The sequence below is a fragment of the Mustela erminea genome, chromosome 3 (assembly GCF_009829155.1).
Source record: "Mustela erminea isolate mMusErm1 chromosome 3, mMusErm1.Pri, whole genome shotgun sequence".
NCBI lineage: Eukaryota > Metazoa > Chordata > Mammalia > Carnivora > Mustelidae > Mustela > Mustela erminea.
This window is the reverse complement of record NC_045616.1, coordinates 86,825,090-86,848,449: the sequence shown is the minus strand read 5'-3', so window position 1 is coordinate 86,848,449 and position 23,360 is coordinate 86,825,090. Positions and strand designations below refer to the sequence as shown.

Sequence of the window (23,360 nt, the reverse complement as noted above, 5' to 3'; positions counted from 1 at the left end):
CCTCTCTCTCTGCCTGCTTCTCTGCCTACTTGACATCTCCATCTGTCAAATAAACAAAATTTAAAAAAAAAAGTATACCATTGAGTACAGGAGGAGCACTATTCTAAGGTAATTTTGTAATTGAACTTACTTGAAAATTTCATTCATCTTAAAAGAATTAAATAAATATTAAAACTACTGATATAGAAAGGGATAAACCCAATTTTGCACCTTTGCCAATATGGAAAATGTTGGTTTTGTGTATTGTTAACACTCTGATTAACTTGTAGAAATTAAAGTCTAGGTGCTGTTCTATTGGTAGTTGATGGTGTGTAGTTCCTGTGAATGAAGATCATTTGCTTTATGATGATTGATTGGCTTACCTTTTTCCGGCCAACTTTACCTAAACCAGGAAAAAAGTAAACTTGTGTATAAAGCTCTGTTTTACTTGCTAGACTGAAACTTAGCAGCTGTTTGTCAAAGAGCACATTTGATCTTCCTCCTTTAAGTACACTTCTGTTCTCATTAAGTTTTTCCCTTAATGGATGTTTTCAGTAGTAGAAAAGGTGTTTGCTTTTGTTCTTGTTTTTTTTTTTTTTTTTTTTTTTAAGTAGATACCCTAGTGTATCCTGGCTGTTTGATTTACCTACATTAGTGAGCAATTTTGAAAAGGGAAAGGCAAGTATATCCCCAGGGATTAGCCTTAAGAACCAAAGAATTGTATGGGAGAGCAGTTTATTAAGTTGCCAAGGTGAGTTTGATTTGTTTAACAGTTTGTAATGAGGACAGTTAGATTGAGAACAAGTTTTGTTTCTGTTTTTGTGTGTGTAGCAAAATATACAGAGACAAAATGGACCATTTTAACCATTTTTTTAGTTTTCTTAGAATATACATAACATAAAATTTACCATTTTAACAATTTTAAAGGGTCCAGGTCAGTGGCATTAAGTACACTCATATTGTTGTGCAGCCTTCACCAGCAGCCATCTCCAGAATGTTTTCATCTTCCCAGATTTTGTATTGATCTCCATCTACCCTTCCCCAGCCCCTAGCAACCACATTTCTACTTTCTTTCTTTTTAATGTTTTATTTATTTATTTATTAGAGAGATAGAGAACACAAGTAGGCAGAGCAGCAAACAGAGGGAGAGGGAGAGGGAGAAGCAGGCTTGCTGAACAGGGAGCCCGACGCAGGGCTCCATCCCAGGACCCTGGCATCATGACCTGAGCCTAAGGCAGCTGCTTAACCGACTGAGCCACCCTGGTGCCCCATCTACTTTCTTTCTTCGTAAATTTAACTACTCTGGGTATGTCAAATAAGTGGAATCATACAGTGTTTCTCTTTTTGTGACTGGCTTGTTTCACTTAGCATTATGTCTTCAAGGTTCATCTATGTTGTAGCATGTGTCAGAATTTCATTCCTTTTGAAGGCTGAATACTATACCATTGTATGTACATACCACATTTTGTTTATCCATTCATCTGTTGATGGACACTTGAATTGCTTTTACCTTTTGGCAGTTGTGAATATGCTTCTATAAACATGGGTGTATAAATACCTATTTAAGTCCCTGCTTTCAGTTCTTCTGAGTATGGTAGTGGGATTGCGGGATCATATAGTAATTGTTTTTAATTTTTTGAGGAATTGCCATACTGTTTTCCATAGCAGCTATAGTATTTTACATTCTGACCAAAATTGCACAAGGGTTCCAAGTGCCACAAATTTTAGCCAATACTTGTTTTTTATTTTGTTTTTGTTTTTGACAATAGCCATCCTGATTTGTGTGAAGTGGTATCTCATTGTGGTTTTAATTTGTATTTCCCTAATGATTAGTGATATTGAGCATCTTTAAATGCCTTTAGGTGCCTTTGGCCATTTGTATATCTTCTTTGGAGAAATGTCTATTCAAATCCTATCCCCATTTTTATTTATATTTGTTTATTTATTATTTTTAAAGATTTATTTTTCTAAAAAAGTGAGAGAGAGAAGCAGATTCCCCACTGAGCAGGGAGCCTGTGCAGGGCTTGATCCCAGGACCCTGGGGTTATGACCTGAGCTGAAGACAGACACTTAACCTACTGAGCCACCCAGATGCCATGCTATCCCCATTTTTAGTTAGGTTGCTTTTTCAATGTTTAATTATAGATGTTCTCTGGGTATTAATTACTTATCATATATGTAATTTGCACCTATTTTTGTCCCATTCCGTAGGTTGCCTTCTTACTCTGTTGATAGTGGCCTTTCATTCCTCCAAGTTTTTAATTTTGATGAAGTCCAATTTACTTATTTTTTCTTTCATTTATACTTTTGGTGTCATATGCATAAAGTTGTTGCCAAATCCAATGTCATGAAGATTTTTTTCCCCAATGTTTTCTTCTAAGAATTTTGTAGTTTTAGCTCTTAAATTAGGTCTTAGATCCATTTTGAGTTAATTCTTTTATACAATATAAGATCAGTGTCCAACTTTGTTGTTTTGATATGGGTATCCATTTTTTTCCAGCATGATTTATTGAAAACATTATCATCTTCCAATTGACTGGTCTTTACATCCATGTTGAAAATCAGTTTGCCAGGACACCTGGGTGGCTTAGTCGACCCTTCTGCTCTGGTTGTGATTCCAGGGTCCTGGGATTGAGTCCCATATCATGCTCCTTGCTCAGGGGGGAGCCTGCTTCTCCTTCTGCCTGCTGTTCCCCCTGCTTTGCGCTCTCTCTGATAAATAAATCTTTAAAAAAAAAAAGAAAAGAAAATCAATTTGCCATGTGTTGGAGGGTTTCTTTCTAGCGTGTCTGTTCTGTTCCATTAGTCTATATGTTGGTCTTATGCCAGTATCACTCTGATTTGATTACTGTAACTTTCTAGTAAGTTTTGAAATCAGGCAGTGTTGGTTCTTCAAATTTGTTCTTCTTTTTCAAGATTGTTCAGGGTCCCTTGAAATTCCACGTGAATTTTAGGATGAGTTTTTGTATTTCTGCCAAAATGGCCCTTGGGCTTTTAGTGGGAATTACACTGAATCTGTAGATCACTTTGAGAACAAGTTTTAATGCAAATCTTTTTTTTTTCTAAGATTTTATTTATTTATTTGGCAGACTGAGAGAATACACAAGCAGAGGGAGCAGCAGAGGGAGAGGAAGAAGCAGACTCTCCGCTAAGTAGGGAGCCCAACATGTGGCTGGATCCCAGGACTCTGGGATCATGACCTGAGCCAAAAGCAGATACTTAACTGACTGAGCCACCCAGGCGCCCCTGTTTTGATGCAAATCTTAATGTAATTGTGTTGGGGCACCTGGGTGACTCAGTTGGTTAAGTGTCCAATTTTTAATTTCGGCTTGAGTCATAATTCCAGTGTTGTGGGATGGATCCCCACATTAGGGTCTTTGCTTGGCATAGAGTCCGCTTGGGTTTCTCTCTCTCCCTCTGCCTCTGTCCCTCCCCTCCCCCCCCCTTTCAAAATAAATAAAATCTTTAAAGAAATCTTAATTGTATTATTGCATTAGATATTACCAAATCAAAAAGTTTGAGTCTGACAAAATAATAAAAGTCATCTGTAATAGGGAGAGGCTGTGTGAGCCCTCAGTGGTGTCTTCCCTAAAGACATTGAACCCAGTTAACATGAAATAGTGTAGATGAGTCGATGTTTCTGAAATATAATTCCCCCTTTTTTCCTGATTCATTCTCATATTATCTAACCTGTGATTGATCACACTGCTTCGTGTATTGATTAAATGCTAGGAAGAACATGTTTTATCCTTTATATCACTAGTGGTAAATTCAGTTTAAAAAAATTATCTCAGTATAGTATTAAAGCAGGATAAATGGACCTTAATATTTTCTTTAATGATGTAGAATTGAAAAACATTTTCATGTAAAAATTGGAAAATTGAAAAAAAATGTTCATTTTATGAAATCTTAGTCAGAAAGTAAAGGTTTGACCTTGTCAGTTGATACCTTGAGTGGTACACTTTGGAAGGACTTTTAGCTCTTACCAGCTTCTAATTGATTTTTTCCTCTGTTTACTTATTCTTCTGCTATATCTCTATATTTTTATTTTTGTCTTTTAAAAATTATACAGTCACAAAATTCAGTTACATAGGTGAAACAAATTATCATTATCAAAAAAAGATCCCCAAAGGGGCAATAGTCCATTTATATTGGTTACATTATCTTCCTTTGTTACTTTTTATTTTGAAATTTGAAACTTACTGGAAAGTTGAAACAGTAGTACAAGGAACTCCCTCCCCTCCATATATCCTTTACCAAGACTCACCAGTTGTGTTCATATTGTCCTATCCTCTCTCTATAAACAAATAAATGAATAATTTATTTTCTGAATCATTTGAAAATAGGTTGCATACCTCATGCCTCTTTACCCTTAAATTCTTGAATTTACATTCCCTGAATATTCTTTTACATTACCGTAGTGCATTTATCAAAATAGGAAATTGAACAGATTTCCAAAGTACTTTTCAAATTCAAATTCCCAGAGTTTTAAAAATTGAAATATAATTCACATATCATAGGTTCATTCTTTATGTACAGTTCAGTGGCTTTTAATGTATTTACAAAGTTGTACAACTACCAGCACTGTCCTTTGAAAACATTTTCATCACCACCCCCTTCCCCCAAACAAAACCGTGTACCCACTAGCAGTCATTTCCTATGCATCCTCCTGCCCCCACTCCACATTCTCTGATAACCACTAATATGCCTTTGTCTTTGGATTTGCTTAGTATGGACATTTCGTATAAATGGAATTATATGATATGAGGTCTTTTGTACCTTGCTTCTTTCACTTAGCATATTGTTGCCAAGGTTTCTACATGTTGTAACTTGTATCAGTACTCCACTGGGAAAATACTCTATTTTGTGGATATACCACATTTTGTTCATCAGTTCTTTCTACATTTGGGGGACTATAAATAAAGGTGCTGTGAACAATTGTGTATAAGTTTTACATGAAATTTCTTTTCAGGGATGACTGGGTGGCTCAGTGGGTTAAGCGTCTGCCTTTGGCTCAGGTCATAATCTCAGGGTCCTGGGATCGAGCCCCGCATCAGGCTCTCTGCTCAGCAGGGAGCCTGCTCCCCCTTCTCTCTGCCTACTTGTGATCTCTGTTTGTCAAATAAATAAAAAAAATCTTTAAAGAAAGAAAAAAATTTATTTTCAGTTCTCTTGGGTGTATACCTAAGAAGTGTAATTGCTAGGCCCTATGATTACTAACTCCCATGTTTGACTTTCTGAAGAACTGACAAACTGTTTTCTGTGCAGCTACACCATTTTACATTCGCATCAGCAATGTACGAGGGTTCCAACTTCTCTACAACTTTGGTAACTTTTTTTTTATATAGGCATCCCAGTGGGTTGGAGTGGTATCTTGTTGTGGTTTTGATTTGCATTTCCTCAATAACTAATGAAGTTGAGCATCTTTTTATGTGCTTATTTGTGTGTCTTTGGAGAAATGCCTACTCAGATCTTTTTCTCATTTCTTGATTGGGTTGTTTTCTTTTTCTTTTTTTTTTTTTTTAAGATTTTTTTTTTTAATTTATTTGAGAGAGAGACAGTGAGAGAGCATGAGTGAAGAGAAGGTCAGAGGGAGAAGCAGACTCCCCGTGGAGCTGGGAGCCCGATGTGGGACTCGATCCCGGGACTCCGGGATCATGACCTGAGCCGAAGGCAGTTGTCCAACCAATTGAGCCACCCAGGCGTCCCTTGATTGGGTTATTTTCTTGTTGAATTGTAAGTGTTCTTTTTACATATTCTGGGTGCTAGTTCCATATTAGGTACGTGATCTGCAAATATTTTTTCTCATTCTTTTGCTTGTCTCTTCACTCAGTTATGTCCTTAACATTTTAAAATTTGGGGGAAGCTCAACTTTTATATTACCTATTTTTTTTCTTTTGTTGCTTTTGCCTTTGGTGTCATATCTAAGAAACTGTTGTGTAATCTGCAGTCATGAAGATTTATGCCTGCTTCCTTCTAAGAGTTTTGTAGGTTTAACTCTTACATTTATATCTTAGGTGTATTTTGAGTTAATTTTTATATAAGGTGTGAGGTAGAGATTCCACCTCATTCTTTTGAATGTTAATAACCAATTGTCCCAACACCATTTGTTGAAAAGACTGTTTTTTCCTCCAATGAATTGCCTTGGCACCCTTGTCAAAAGTCAATTGACTGTAAATGAGAGGGTTTATTTCTGTTAAATTCAATTTATCTAGATGTCTTATGCTTATTCCATACTGTCTTGGTTACTGTAGCTTTTTGTAGTACATTTTGAAATGGGAAGGTGTAAGTCCTCCAATTTTGTTCTTTTTCAAGATTGTTTTAGCTATTCTAGGTTATTGGATATGTTCTCCTTCTCTTGATTGGGTCTTCAGAAGAGTTTAATAGGGAGTATGCTGCAGAATCTGTGGTCACACATAAAAGTTCCTTCCCCTCTATTAGTAATATTCTAACTGTCGAAATTTCTGCCCCTCTTATTACACTCTTATTGGACTAGGGGGATAACTCAATGTGTTAAACCTGTGTTTGCCAGCTCATGAGAAGAGCAAGTTGTCACAGTATTAGTATTTGATTATTTTTCATGTATCCTCTCCTTGACAAACCATGGGTATTTGTTTGAGAGGAGATAAAATGGAAGTGGGAGGAGATGGTTGGTTTCCATGGTTGTAGTCTGAATGCATTTGATGTGGACTATAGTCTGCATGAAGAATGTGGGTGGAATTTCTTTTCTTTTCTTTTCTTTCTTTTTTTTTTTTTAGGATAATGGACAAATGAATAAGTGGAATAAAATATAAACCATTAGAGTTTTTGCATTTGGTAGCTTCTAACAACTGCTTAAGAGGTGTGGATCTAATATTTAAGTAACATACAATTTGCTTGACACCCAAGCTAGTGTTATCACCTATGTGATTAAATTGCAAAAACAAATCTTAGATGTCACTGCTCAAATGGTTGCAATTATATTAAATTATTAGTTATTTTCACTCTATGAACAGTAAGAGTATGTACTATAGTACCTGTTTTACTTAGGATTTGATAAAGAAGTTTATTTCCTTTTAATTAGAAGAGAGCATTAATTAAGGCTATACTTAAACCAGGTGCATGGATTTGATCTATTATTCCTCCCCCCACAAAATTTAGAATAGTATGATAATACAGTATCAAAGATACTTTCCTTTTGTGTATTATTATTTCCTTGTTGCTTATCTGTTAAAATCATTCTCTCATTCTCTAGAAAAGAAAATCAGAATTTAATTTAGGATAGGACCTCTTGTTCATGAATTCACATCATACAAAATAAAGTTATGTCTTTCAGAAATTAGAGTCCTTGGCAGTCTGTTTGTTAGGTATTGTAGAGTGAATTTGTTTATTTGACAGTAATTTATATAGAGCCTACTATTTGATAAACTATGCTACTCTTTAGAATGACAAAGATGAAAAAATGTGGTCCCTGCCCTTAACGATATTGGTCTTTTCACAAGCATGAACATTTCAGAGAACTTCTTAAAACAAGGTAAATTATTTATTCAAGTTCTATTTGTCCTTCTAACTCCTTTCACATATTAACAGATTTTTTTTGAGGGTGATTAATGCATTGTGTACTTTAATTGCATTACCTCTTTTAATATTTTCATGGTCTTGTGACAATCCACGATCTTAAATGCAAATATCATTCTCTTGTGTAAGCTGGATGATTACTATAAAGTTTGATGTTTAGATGTCATACTTTAGGAGTTTGATGGGTTTTTAAGTGGCAAGTTTAGAGGGCAATGATTAAAAATGAAAGGATACAAAGTTCATTACCATCAGATTGTCTTGTGTTCATATTTAAGCAAAACCACAGCTGCTTCATTATGTTCTGTAAACTCCAAGCATGCCCTGGTTCAGAGCCTTTGGCATTTGCAGTTTGTTCTCTTAGGAACATTCTTCTCTTGTATATCCATGTGGCTTCCATCTCCTACTATTAGCAGTCTGCCAAGAAGCCTTCCAACTGCCTACTATGTGTATGTTGTATAAATAGCTCAGGGCACCAGTTTTAATTCTGAACTCATCATTTCCCCCTCCACCCCGATTTTTTTTTTTACCTCCACCTTTGTAAATTACATTGCCCTAAAGTTGCTTACTGTTGTCAGAAACCTCACATCTCATATCTGCTATTTCTTCTCACCATACACATCTAAGCAGGCATTAAGTCCTGTAAGTTCTTTCTTAACATCTTGTTTATTTGTCCCTTTCTTTGTTGCTTCTGCCATAAATAAAACCATCATCTTTCAATGGCACTTAATTCACTAATCCCTGGCTCTGTCTACCTTCAAGATTATACCCCTCTAATTTTTACTCTACCTTGCTATCAGAGTAAACTGTCTAATGTCAGTCCAGTCATACCACTATTTTGACAAAAAGCCTTCTCATTTCTTTATCTAAGACTCCTTAATGTGGCATACAAGACTATTTAGGATTTGGCTTCTGTTTTTTAAACTCTATCCTTTTTTACCCTACTTTATTTGCTTTTTGTTTCTAGTCATACCAAATTGTTATAGTTCTCTGAGCATATCAGACTATTATTGGCCCTGGTTTAATTTGCTTCTGCTGCTTTGGCTTCTAGAATCATAATAGCTACTATATGTTGAGTGCTTATTGTCCACTGGGATACGTACTTACCCATATATTCTCATATATTCTTTACCAGTATCATATGAAGATTTTGGTTTTAATCAAAAATCAAAATTGCAAAAAGTGCCTGGGTAGCTCAGTTGGTTAAGTGTCTACCATTGGCTCAGGTCATGATCCTCGACTCCTGGGATGGAGCCTGACCTCTGGCTCCCTGCTCAGTGGGGAGTTTGCCTCTCCCTCTGCCCCTCACTCAGCTTGTGCACTTGCTCTCCACCCCCCTCACCGTCTCAAATAAATTTTTTTTCAAGTTGCAAAAACAGTTAGTCCCAAATTACAGATAGGAAACTGATACTTAGAGACATTTTGTGATGTACACAGAGTCGTATATCTAGTAATGATGGAGTTGGGATTTTATTTTATTTTTTAAAGATTTATTTATTTATTTGAGAGAGAGGAAGATTGGGGAAAGGGGCAGAGGGAGAGGAAGAGGATCCCAAGTAGACTCCCCACTAAGCATGGAACCCCGGGGTGGGGCCAGTTCTCACAACCCCGAGATCATTACCTGAGCTGAAATCAAGAGTTGAATGCCTAACCAGCTGAGCCACCCAGGTGCCCCAAAGTTGGTATTTTAATTCAGGTGTCTTGGACTCTTGGATACCTTCTTGTTTCAGAGTTGTCATCTCTAACTCATGTCCTTTATTACTACTCCAGCTGGAATTGACCATTCCTTTTTCTGTGTTCTCATGTTGTCTGTATATAACTTTTATAACATCTGTAATAGTTTATTGCATGTACTTGATTTTCTATTTCAATTAGCAAGAGTCATGTTTTATTTATATTTGTATATAATAGATATACATTTTATAATAGAATGTTTGGCATATAGTAGGTGCCGAAAAAATGTTGAATGAATATATCTGTAGTGCTTAATATGCTCATGTTACCTGTTAGCCTAAAATGAGTATGATGGATTCTATATTATTTTTGTGGAGTGGAGAGTAAGAGTATAGGAAGGCAGGCAAACTGACCTTAATGATAGTAATAGTGATAATATTAATAATAATAATAATAATAACTAATATTTGTTGAGCAGTTACCATGTGTTAAGCACTGTTGTGCAATTTTAGATATAGTATCTTGCTTACTCATCAATAACTCTGTGATATGGTTACTGCTGTCCTTATTTTATAGCTGAGGTAATTGAGGCTAAAGAGTTAAAACAAGTTAGGTAAGATCACACTATGAGAGATGAGCTGGTTTCCTAAGAGTCCTTGCTCTTAGTCATTATGCTTTCTGCTCCTTATTGGAATTAATTGGAGGTTTATGGGTGTTTGAGGCTCTTTTTAACTTATTAAAATCAAGTATTTCTTTGGAGTGTTGAATGCTTATTTTCTATTTGGGATAATGAGAAGAAGCCAGGACTCCTTTCTAACCTCAACCTTACCCATTTATTATGATAGAGAAAATACAAAGTTTATCCTTTGAGCATTAAGATTTTTTTGGCTTTAATTGCCAGGTACTTCATTCCTTGTGACTTTTCTAATGAGTATGTGAGCAGTCTTCTTTTTTAAAAACCTATTCTGGCACAAATTTTGTTGTATATGTGTGGTAAATATACATTAGAAATAATGTAGATGTAGGTGCCAGAAATTACTAAATGAAAACATGATTTGTGTGTCTTTTTAAGAACTCTGCCGAAGAGGTGTTAGTGGGTTTGCTAATCTTGATTGCACTTAATTTGATCTAAAGAAGTGTTTTCCTGGGGCACCTGGGGGGCTCAGTCGATTAAGTGTCTGCCTTTGACTCAGATCATGATCACAGAGTCCTGGGATTGAGTCCCACGCGTCAGGCTCCTTCTCAGCGGGGAGCCAGCTTCTCCTCCTGCTTGTGCTCTCTCTCTCTGACACATAAATAAATAAAATCTTTTTAAAAAATAAAAAGGTTTTGGGGCACCGGGGTGGCTCAGTGGGTTAAAGACTCTGCCTTTGGCTCCGGTCATGATCCCAAGGTCCTGGGATCGAGCCCCACATCAGGCTGTCTGCTCAGCAGGGAGCCTGCTTCCTCCTCTCTCTCTCTGCCTGCCTCTCAGCCTACTTGTGATCTCTATCTGTCAAATAAATAAATAAAATCTTTTTTAAAAATAAATAAATAAAAAAATAAAAAGGTTTTTCCTGACATTGTTACTGTTTTTAAACTGAAGCATTACTGTACTTGTAGTTTTTTTGCTTGCTTTGTTGGTTAATATTTGTTTTAGTTATACTCCATTGTTGAGAAGATTCACTTAATACAGTTTGGTGTGGTAAAAAGAGTATGAGCTTTGGCGTCCAAAATATATGGCTTCAGATCCTGTATGATTATGCGATATTGGGCAAGTCCCATAACTTTCGTGAGTTTCAGTTACTTAAAATTAAAGTCATCTAATATACTTCATCAAGTAGTTAAGATGACTGAATTGGGGGCACCTGGGTGGCTCAGTCAGTTACTCTTCCAACTCTTGGTTTCTGCTCAGGTCATGATCTCTGGGTTGTGAGATTGAGCCCCAAGTTGGGCTCTGCGCTTAAGATTCTCTCTCTCGGGGCATCTGGGTGTCTCAGTCATTAATTGACTGCCTTGGGCTCATGTCATGATCCCAGGGTCTTAGGATCAAACCCCGCATCAGGCTCCCTGCTTGGCAGGGAAGCCTGCTTCTTCTCCCTCTCCCACTCCCCCTGCTTCTGCTCCCTCTCTCACTGTGTTTCTGTCAAATAAATAAATAAATAAATAATCTTTTAGGGGAAAAAAATTATCCTCTTTCTCTCCCTCTCCCCTGCTCTCTCTTAAATAAATAAATAAATATTTTTAAAAAGATGATTGATTGGAATAATATAGAAAATGCTGGTAAATGTGAGGCATTTTGTTAATGGTAGCCTGTTTTTTTAATGCTCTTAATTCATGGTAGCTTTTTTTTTTTTTTTAAACAGTACAGTTTTGGGGATGCCTGGGTGGCTCAGTGGGTTAAAGCCTCTGCCTTTGGCTCAGGTCATAATCCCGGGGTCCTGGGATCGAGCCCCGCATTGGGCTCTTTGCTCAGCAGAGAGCCTGCTTCCCCCCCCTCTTTCTCTCTGCCTACTTGTGATCTCTGTCTGTCAAATAAATAAAATCTTAAAAGAAAAAATTTTTTAAATAAAAAAATAGAGTCTGTATTAAAACTATACATTAGAAATTGTGTTTCTGTAATTGAGCAAAGTGAAGTTAATTTTCTCTAGCTTTAACTTAGCATTAGGAAAAGCACACTGGCTCTCTCTTGAACTGTATGAAATTAATCAACTTCAGGAAACCCAAGGTACCATTACTGTGTTTTGAGAAGAGGATTGTGGGTCTGAAATTAGAAATACAACTTTCCTGTAGAAAGAAACTTGAAAAGTTTTATGTTAAGAAATATAGTCTTTTCATTCCAGTATTCCAAGATGTTTTTGCTGATTTTATTGGGTCTTATGGTATCAGCAAAACTCATTCCTAAATTTATCATTATTTGGTCCTAAATTGCAACTATATTACTTTCTCCCTTTGAGTGCATCTTGGGGCATATTTGTGGTGATACTACTGTCAAAACTTTTGAATACTGTGTTTTTTGCAAAAAAGAATTGCTCTGTCCTTCAGTAATTATCTTTTGGAACACTGATCCATAATTTTTGCTCTTCCAAGTAGAGCTCGATCATAAACCACCTACATTCTAAAATGGTATAAATGCTGATTCTGACTTAAAGTAGAGGGCTTACTTTGAGTGGGTAAAAGTAAGACATACTGGTCTATCTAAATATAAGCTGTCAAAAGAGAAGAGATACAGCAAATAAATTTTTTAAAATGTTTCCGATGTTTACAATGTTTTATGTAGATTTCCATTTTAAATTATGAAATCTGAATCTCTTTTTCTTTTCAAGAGACTTCTTTAATAAATGTATTTATTTTTTAGTAATCTCTACACCCAATGTGAAACCTGAACTCACAACTCGAAGATCAAGAGCTTCACACTCCTCTGACTGAGCCAGCCAGGCGCTTCTCAAATCTGAGTCTTTTAAGGGAGCTTTATTATTTTTTTCCAAAGATTTTATTTATTTATTTGACAGACAGAGATCACAAGTAGGCAGAGAGGCAGGCAGAGAGGGAGGGAAACGCAGGCTCCCTGCCGAGCAGAGAGCCCGATGCGGGGCTCTATCCCAGGACCCTGGGATCATGACCTGAGCCGAAGGCAGAGGCTTAATCCACTGAGCCACCCAGGCACCCCATGGGAGCTTTATTTTTGAAAGTTTGTGAGAGGAGGTAGTATAAAACATTTACCCTTCTCATTGGTCCAGTTGGAATTCATGGGAGTGATGATTATTCTTAAAGTTTGGCAGACACAAAATTTGTGGCTACTAATATTTTAGTCCTCAGCTCAAAATACAAATTTATTTAACATGTTTAAAATAAAAGTTTCATAATTCATTGTTAGGTGTTCTGCATAAATGTTCTGTATAAATGTATTTTCAACTTATATTTGAGAGCTTGGTAGTTTATTTGCTTGTTGCATGAGATGACCAAATGACTGGAGAATATATAAGCAAATATATATAATATACATGTTTTATGCTCAAATGTTCCTTTTTTACTAACTTACTAACAATTGCTATTTCTAGAAATATACCTTATAGAAAGTAGCAGTTGGTTATTGGACAAATATATAGGTGAGGTATTATTGTTTTACTTTTTTAAGACTTAAACCATATTAATATTGTTAATGTTTTAATTATAACACTGCTTATAACTTACACTTGATAGAAATTGCATGGGGTTTTGTTGTTGTTTTTTAGTGAAATTAAGTTTTGGCCAAAGCATAGCTTAGTTAATAAATGATTTTTCTAACTAGATTTTGGCCAGGTATCTGACTTTGTTTTTTAAGATGGCAGTAGTTGAGTCTGTGGTTAGTCTTTCTAGTAACTGTTGTCATTCAGTTGTTCATTTCTTGAAATGTCAAATGGGATAAAAAATAGGAGAAAATGCTTGTTCCCCTTTTCCACCCTGCCCCCACTTTGTTTAAATTCTAGTTGAAGCTACTATACTTATTTATTTATTTTTTTTATTAACATATAATGTATTATGGCGCCTAGGTGGCTCAGTCGGTTGGGTGTCTGCTTTCAGCTCAGGTCTGGATGGATCCAGCCCTGCATCTGGTTCCCCTGTATCTGGCTCCCTGTTCCCTCTCTCACTGTCTCTCTCTCTCTGTCAAATAAATAAATAAGATCTTAAAAAAAAATAAAACATATAATGTATTATTTGTTCCAGGGTTACAGGTCTGACTCATCAGTCTTACACAAGTCACAGCACTCACTATAGCACATACCTGCCCCAGTGTCCATCGCCCAGCCACCTCATCCCTCCCAACCCCCTCCACTCTGCAACCCTGTTTGTTGCCTAAGGTTAAGAGTTTCTTATGGTTTGTCTCCCTCTCTGGTTTCCTCCTTTCATTTTTCCCTCCCTTCCCCTATGATCCTCTGTCTTGTTTCTCAAATTCCTCATATCAGTGAGATAGAAAATAAGTCAGAGAAAAACAATTATCATATATGCATGTCTTTTTTTTTTTTAAAGATTTTATTTATTTATTTGACAGGTCAGAAGTGGGCAGAGAGGCAGGGCGGTGGGAGGGCGCTGTGTTGAAGCAGGCACCCTGCTGAGCAGAGAGATAGATGCTCCATCCCAGGACCCTGAGATCATGCATGACCCAAGCCAAAAGCAGAGGCTCAACCCACTGAGCTGTCCAGGTGCCCCTACTCCTGTCTTTTTAAAGAAGGAAGGGTGAGGAAAGACTTTTGAGATGGAAGACATAAAGTGCTTTGCCTATAGCATTAAGAAAAGATTACCTATAAAAGAAGAGTATTTTGGGGGGGGCAGATTCCCTCTTATCTTTTTTCTTCCACCTTTTGTTTTTGTACCTAATATAGGAAAAAAAATCTGCAATCTTTAAGACTTAAGATAAACTTTCTTGTCATTGGGAAAAACAGTACCAATATTGGTGAATGTTTTGTGTTTGCTGCTCAGTGTAGCTGCTTGATCGAGAGTTATATAATTATCATTGGGCAGTAAGGACATTTCTGTGATCCTTTAGCTTTATGTAAGATACTTCTGGGCTACTGTATTCATTTATATGATAAAGACTAATTTAATTAGATACAACATTATTTTGGACTTACACATTTTCCAGATTTTTTTTTTTTGGACTCTATCACCAAGACTTTTATGTTACATGTACAGAATTGGTCTAATTTTAGTATTTCCATGTTCCTGTAAATGGTTTCCATGTTGGCTGGTTAAGGTAATGCTATTGCAATCTGAATTATAAAAATATGTCTTCTAACAGGTTTACCAAGATATTTATGAACTGCCATAGGATATTATGAACTGCCAAATGTTCCCAGGGTAATAGACTAACCGGATATTTTGCCCTTTTATTGATTCCACATTGAGGCAGGCTTTTAAAATTTTAGAGAGGGTAGGACAAAGGATTTATTAGAGTTACGTGCTTTTTGGCATATCTAATCATATTCAGATCATCTGTGTGTATAGTTATATATAATTACAACTCATTCTGGGAAACTTGAGATTTTCCCACAAGTGTTGTAGTTATTTAAAATTTGATCCTTTTATTATTCATTTATTTTTAAGTTTTATTTATTTAAGTAATCTCTGCTTCCCACGTGGAGCTTAAACTCATGACCCTGAGATCAAGAGTTGCACATTCCTCTGACTGAGGCAGCCGGGTGCTCTTACAATTTGATCTTTTGGGTCAGAACTTAAATATAAAATGCCTAAAACTACACTTGAAAATTGAAGTGATCATGACAAGAAAAAAAATATATAACTATGAAATGGTGGATTTTAATTAAACTTTCTGTGGTGGTCATTTCACAGTGCATACATATACAAAATCATTATGTTAGTACACCTTAAACTCATGTAATGTTGTATGTCAGTTATATCTTAATGAAACTGGAAAAAAAATTTTAAAAAAGAATTTAAGTGAATTCTGATGAAAATGTATCATGTGAGATTCTCAGTAAATATTATTATTTCAGTTTGAAGGGCACAGAAGATAAAACACTGTGATGAGGGACAGGACAAAAGAGTTGTAATTACACAGAATTAATATTCTAATATTCTAAGAATTACATTAATATTCATATTTACAATATACAGTATTCAAGATTTACATTCATATAGTGTTTTATTATTTTCAAATTATTTTACCTTATTTCATCATCATAGCACTGTAAGATAGGTGGGGCAGGTGTTTTCTTTATTTATTAAGGAAGAAATGGAACATCAGAAAGGGAGAAAGTGACATGCTTAATGTCATACATAGTGCCTGGTGAAACTGACGCTTCAGCCTAATTCTCCTGAGCTGTAGTTCAGTTATTCTTTTTTTTTTTTTTTTTTTTTTAGATTTTATTTATTTATTTGACAGAGAGAGATCACAAGTAGGCATAGAGGCAGGCAGAGAGAGAGAGAGGAGGAAGCAGGCTCCCTGCTGAGCAGAGAGCCTGATGCGGGACTCGATCCCAGGACCCTGAGATCATGACCCGAGCGGAAGGCAGCGACTTAACCCACTGAGCCACCCAGGCGCCCTAGTTCAGTTATTCTTTCCATTATGTCATTTTGCCTTACTGAAACTTGAATTTATATGTGTTTTAAGATGTAGGAGAATTAAACTGGATAAACTGTCTTATGAATTTTAAATTTTAGAGAGAAGTTACAAGCCCCTGGAAGGGACATACCTATATTTTGTGTTTTTTTTCCAAACTTGATTCTTCCCAAACACTTGGGAAGGTGCTGCTTGGGAATATCTGACACTAATATTACTGCTATTAGTGTACTTTTTATTTCTCTTTGAAGCCTTTTGTGATAGCCATGTTACCTTTGACTTACATCTTCTGCCACATTTTCATACTGTTGAGGTGCTTCATATAAAACAGGACTTCAGGGTGCCTGGGTGGCTCAGTAGATTAAGCCTCTGCCATGGGCTCAGGTAAGGATCCCAGGGTCCTGGAATCGAGCCCCGCATCAGGCTCCCTGCTCAGCAGGGAATTTGTTTCTCCCTCGCTGTCTGCCCCTTCCCCCTACTTGCCCCCCTACTCGGGTATACACGCCCTCTCTCTATCTGTAGTGTTCTCTCTTTCAAATAAATAAATAAAATCTTTAAAAAAAAAAATGAGGACTTAAGTAAATATTCGGAAAGTGAATAAGCAAGAATAGAGAATTCTTAACTTGGATTTTTAAAGCGTTAACACAGTGCAAATCTGTATTTGTCTCCAAAATATGTTTAATACCACATTAAATGAATGCTTTTTATAAAATAGAAATGTGAACTTTTTTTTTCTGAAGATTTTGTTTATTCTCTCTCTGTCTCAAATAAATAAATAAATAAATAAATAAACAAAGTCTTTTAAAAAGGTGGGGGGTGCACCTGGGTGGGCTCACTTGATTAAGTGGCTGCCTACAGCTGGAGTCATAATCCCGGCGTCCTAGGATTCACCCCGACCCCCACAGAAGGAGTCTCTTTCTTCCTCTGCCCTTCACTCTGCTCATGCATGTGCTTGTTCGCTCTCTCTCTTTCTTTAAAATCTTTTAAAGATTTTATTTATTTATTTGTCAGAGAGAGCAAGAGAGAACAAACATGGAGAGCGAAAGGGTGAGGGAGAAGCAGGCTTCCTGCTGAGCAGGGAGTCCAGTGTGGGACTCAACCCAGGACCTGAGCCCAAGGCAGATGCTTAACTGACCAAGACACCCAGGTGTCCCAGAAATGTTAACTTTGCTATACCATCTGTAATAAAAAAAATTCCAGAATTTGGCATGATGGTTTTATCTGTCCTTAAAACTGGCAGGTATACTTATTTGCAAACACCTAATAATTTCTTGGGCCTGTGAGATTTTTATTGTACAAGCAGTTATATTTTCATATCATTTAATGACGGATAGGATACATTTATCTTGAAATGGGTCTAGAATGGCATCTTTGTCTGTAATTACATATTAAAGAAACTGTATAGCAGCATAGTAACGTGTTTTAGTGTTATTATCAGTTGTGAAGTTAAAGCTTTATTTTGTAAAATTTTAGTACTTCACTAGGTAATAAAATGTATCCTAATCATTTTAACTTTACTGTCTTTCTTAGGATGTTTATTTGGTGGCCATTATGAAACTGATGACAAACTAACCAGATATGCCAAGTAATGTAGTCCAAAGACTGTGGCCCTCTGAAGTAGCATTGCCTAGTAGTTAAGAGCATAGACTGTAGCTTTGTGGTGGGGTTTGAAAAGAGTCTGTCATTTATTAGCTGTGTGGCCTTGGAGAAGTACTTAACTTTTCTGTTCCTTTTTTTCTATCTGTCTCCAAATATAAATGTACTTTTATATTCAAATGTAAATCTATGTGTTTACATATTGTAGACCTATCTAGGTACATAAATATATACTCAGGATTATATACATAATAGTCATGTTCATGTTACATATATATATGTATATATACATATATATATACTTTTAGCAAAATAAAGATCATACTATTTTGAATCTTGTGATTTTCATTTCACTTTACGAATACTTTCTCATGTCACCAAATTTGCTTCAGAAACATTTTTTTTTAAGATTTTATTTATTTATTTGACAGATAGAGATCACAAGTAGGCAGAGAGGCAGGCAGAGAGGGGGAAGCAGGCGCCCCAACCAAGCTGAGAGCCCGATGTGGGGCTCGACCCCAGGACCTTGGGATCATGACCTGAGCCGAAGTCAGAGGCTTAACCCACTGAGCCACCCAGGCACCCCAAGAAACATTGATTTGTTGTTGTTGTTGTTGTTGTTGTTGTTTTTTAAAGATTTTATTTATTTGTCAGAGAGAGGGAGGGGGAGAGAGCGAGCACAGGCAGACAGAATGGCAGGCAGAGGCAGAGGGAGAAGCAGGTTCCCTGCTGAGCAAGGAGCCCGATGTGGGACTCGATCCCAGGACGCTGGGATCATGACCTGAGCCGAAGGCAGCTGCTCAACCAACTGAGCCACCCAGGCATCCCTGTTGTTGTTGTTGTTGTTTTTATAAAGATTTTATTTATTTATTTGACAGAAAGAGATCACAAGTAGGCAGAGAGGCAGGCAGAGAGAGAGAGGAGGAAGCAGGCTCCCTGCCGAGCAGAGAGCCCGATGCGGGGCTCGATCCCAGGACCCTGGGATCATGACCTGAGCCGAAGGCAGCGGCTTAACCCACTGAGCCACCCAGGCGCCCAGAAACATTGTTTTTAATGACATGGTAGTCCATCCTGTGAATGGACAGAATGTATTTACCAAATTACCAATTGTAGTTTTTTACCCCTCTCATTTTTGGAATTTGAATTAATGTGCAGTGACCATCCTTGCATATTTTTGTCTTGCTTTCAGATACCTTTTTACAATTTTATTTATTGTTTTATTAATATATAATTTATTATTTGCTTTAGGGGTACAGGTCTGTGAATCATCCGTCTTACACAATTCACAGCACTCACCATAGCACATACCTTCCCCAGTGTCCATAACCCAGCCACCCTATCCCTCCCTTTCTCACCCCCCAGCAACCCTCCGTTTGTTTCCTAAGATTAAGAGTATCTTATGGTTTGTCGCCTTCCGAATCACATCTTGTTTCATTTTTTCCTTCCCTTCCCCCCATGACCCCCCGCCCTTCCTCTCAGATCCTCATATCAGAGAGATCATATAATAGTTCTTTCTCTGACTGAGTTATTTCTCTTAGCATAATACCCTCTAGTTCTATCCTCGTCGTTGCAAATGGCAAGATTTCGGCTTTTTTTGGATGGCTGCATAGTATTCCATTGTATATATATACACCACATCTTCTTTATCCATTCATCTGTTGATGGATATCTAGGTTCTTTCCATAGTTTGGTTATTGTGGACATTGCTGCTATCAACATTGGGTTGCATGTGCCCCTTTGGATCACTCCATTTGTATCTTTAGGGGGAATACCCAGTAGTGCGATAGCTGGGTCATAGGGTAGCTCTAGGATAGATTCCTTAAAATGGAATTACTGAATCAAAGGGCATGAGCCTTTTAAAGCATTTTGAAACACATTTCCAAATTGCTTCCCTGAAAAATTGTACATATTTTATTTGTTAAGAAAACTCATTTTAAATTAAAAAAAAAAAAGAAAACTCATTTTAGAATTAAGTTGATTTGGGGCACCTGGGTGGCTCAGTGGGTTAAGGCCTCTGCCTTTGGCTCAGGTCATGATCTCAGAGTCCTGGGATTGAGCCCCACATCGGGCTCTCTGTGCAGCAGGGAGCCTGCTTCCTCCTTTCTCTCTGCCTGCCTCTCTGCCTACTTGTGATCTCTTGTCTGTCAAATAAATAAAATCTTTAAAAAAAATTTTTGGAATTAAGTTGATTTGAAATTAGAGGGTTACATGTTTATTTTCATAAGTTGCTTTTGCTTATACTATTCATTCATTTCAACAAATGTGAATTCAATACCTACTGTATATGAGGTATTCTTGGGCCCAGAGGACAAAGCAGTGAACAAACAGGTGTGTTTCTTAACTTCATGGAGCTTTCTTATCTATAGGTTTCCAGATATTTGCAGTGTATTAAATCTTATTTTCTTTTAAGAATCAGAATTTAGTAAATTGATTAAAAGAGGAAAAATGGAGCCTTGCTGACATATCCATGCTATCTAGTCTTTTTAGTATTTAGTCCTATTTATTATTTTTTTAAGAGTTTATTTATTTATTTGACAGAGAGATAGATCACAAGTAGGCAGAGAAGCAGGCAGAGAGAGAGGGGAAAGAAGGCTCCCTGACAAGCAGAGAGCCCGATGCGGGGCTCAATCCCAGGACCCTGAGATCATGACCCGAGCCGAAGGCAGATGCTTAATGCACTGAGCCACCCAGGTGCCCCAGTATTTAGTCCTATTTAGATCTTTCCAGGGACTATGTTCTTGTACTTGTTTCATTAAAAAGAAAAAAACAAAAACTGCTTTTCAAGCTCCATGCTAGGCACAGAAGGTACAGTGTTCTTCAGGAAACTGGAATCTGCTGTCTCTGAGTTACACTGTAGTCATGTCTGAAGATATGAGGCTCCTTCAAAGTCCCTTCCCACAACCCCATATTTCTATAGTAATTTATCTGCTTATACTTATATTCCAAATCAGAAATCATATTATCTTAAATTGCTGTTATTCTACCAATATTGAGATCAGTTTCATGGCTATTACATTTTTAATTCATAAACAGGTTGAATCATTTATTTTGGACCAAGAAGATCTGGATAACCCAGTACTTAAAACAACATCAGAGATATTCTTATCGAGCACTGCAGAAGGAGCAGACTTACGTACTGTGGATCCAGAGACACAGGCACGATTAGAAGCGTTGCTGGAAGCAGCAGGTAATTTATTTCTGGTTTTCTTATTTTCATTTCTTTAAAAGTCTAGATCTCTATACAAAGCTGTATAAAATTACCCCAAAACTATGACATTATATGAAATTCGAACTCTTAAGATATATTATGTTTTGTATTTCCTAACGAAAATGTTCACATTTCATATTTCAGAAATTCTTAGTTGAAAGTTTTCAATGGATGATTGTAGGGCTCAGCACTGTGTTTAAGGTCTTAGATAATCAGCTGGTTATTAAGGAAAACGTAACCTATTACTAATTACATTATAAATGTGGGAGATAAATTCATCAGATTATGAATCTTTGATCTTAACTGATTTGGGTATTCTGCATGTGCTTATTTACATATTCACTTTCATCTAGGGGTAACTTAATTATAAATTGCTATTTTTTTCTTAGTAGACAATTAAATAAAAATTGGACACAAAATTAGACTGAAATATACCAAGCTTTATATCAACTTCTTGTTCTATCATAGAACAAGAAAACAGAAAAATCTGTGATAAGCATACTTTCTCACTAATATATATATACTCATCACTGTTTTGTATTGTACAACATGCATATTATTTGTTGTACCAGGTTTCAATTCCACTGTAATGAAAGCCTTTTATCAACTAAAATTGTTTCAAGAAGGAAGTTTACTTTTTCTAATTTTTGTGTATTGCTTTTCTTTTTTTCTGTATATTGCTTTTGAGATATGCTCATTTTGTATGTTACTCCTTTTAGTTACTTATCTAGCAAAAATATATGTGCATAGTAAATACTTGTAAGAATTTATTTAAAACAATTTTTTGAAGGCTTATTTATTCATTTGTTTGAGAGCCACAAGCAGGGGGTGGGGTAGTGGGAGAGGAGAAGCAGACTCCCTGCTGAGCAGGGGCCCCTCTCAGGGCTTGATCCCAGGGCCACATGATCATGCCTTTGCCTGAGCCAAAGGCAGCTGCTTAACTCATTGGGCCACCCAGGTGCCCTACATGTAAGAATATAATCTAGAAGAATGTGTAGGTTATTTTTGAAAATAGTGCCCAAAAATTAAAAAAATAAAGTAGTGCCTAAAAGCTTGTTAGAGTGCCATATACATAACCTTATCCTATATTAAAGCCATTTAAATGCAGAAAATTCAAAAATAGGGGTACCTGGGTGGCTCAGTGGGTTAAAGCCTCTGCCTTCAGCTCAGGTCATAATCCCAGGGTCCTGGGATCAAGCCCCACATCGGGCTCTCTGCTCAGTGGGGAGCCTGCTTCCTCCACTCTCTCTCTCTCTGTCTGCCTCTCTGCCTATTTGTGATCTCTGTCTGTCAAATAAATAAATATTTTAAAAAATTCAGAGTAAAATTCAAAATAGAAAAAAATTTTTTTAACATTTTCTTTATTTGTTTGAGAGAGTGAGAGAGAGAGTGCACGAATGGGGACAGGCAGAAGGAGAGGAAAGAAAAATCTGAATAGACTCCACACTGAGTGCAGAGCTCAGTCCTGCAACTGCAAGATCATGACCTGAGCCAAAACCAAGAGTCAGACGTTCAACCAACTGATCCACCCAAGTGCCTCACAGAAAGGTTTCACTTACTTATGGAGCATAAGGAATAATATGGAGGACATTAGGAGAAGGAAAGAAAAAGTAAAGGAATTGGAGGGGGAGACGAAGCATGAGAGACTGGACTCTCAGAAACAAATTGAGGGTTGGGATACATGCAAGGGAGGGGTTGGGATGGGTGATCCTGGTGGTGGGTGTTAAGGAGGGCACGTATTGCATGGAATACTGGGTATGGTGCACAAACAGTGAATCTTGGAACACTGAAAAAAATTTTTTTAAAAAAAGGAAGGTTTTTAAAGTATAGAAAATTTTGGGTCTCCTGGGTGGCTCAGTCTGTTAAGCATCTGCCTTCAGCTCAGGTCATGATCCCAGGGTCCTGGGATGGAGCCCCACATCAAGCTCCCTGCTCAGCAAGGAGTCTGCTTCTCTCTCTGCCTAGCACTCCCCCTGCTGTGCTCTCTCTCTGACAAATAAATAAAATTCCTTTTTAAAAAATATAGAAACTTTGGTTTCTGAGTACTTTTTTTTAATTAAAAAAAATTTTTTTTAAAGATTTTATTTATTTATTTGACAGACAGAGATCACAAGCAGGCAGAGAGGCAGGCAGAGAGAGAGGAGGAAACAGGCTCCCCGAGGAGCAGAGAACCCAATGCTAGGCTCGATCCTGGGACCCTGGGATCATGACCTGAGCCGAAGGCAGAGGCTTTAACCCACTGAGCCACCCAGGCGCCCCTAATTAAAAAAATTTTTAATGTTTATTTATTTAAGTAATCTCTACATACAA

General features: G+C 37.0%; 1 protein-coding gene across 14 annotated transcripts in view; it reads left to right on the top strand.

Annotated features, from left to right (window-relative positions):
* Positions 1-23,360, top strand: part of LOC116586468 (ankyrin repeat and KH domain-containing protein 1) — a 131,037-nt gene that overhangs the window by 7,991 nt on the left and 99,686 nt on the right. For all 14 annotated transcript variants that reach the window (XM_032336485.1, XM_032336488.1, XM_032336493.1 and 11 more), the window contains exon 2: positions 20,876-21,029. In XM_032336485.1, the coding sequence (XP_032192376.1) occupies positions 20,876-21,029 (154 nt within the window). The remainder of the gene's footprint in view (positions 1-20,875; positions 21,030-23,360) is intronic.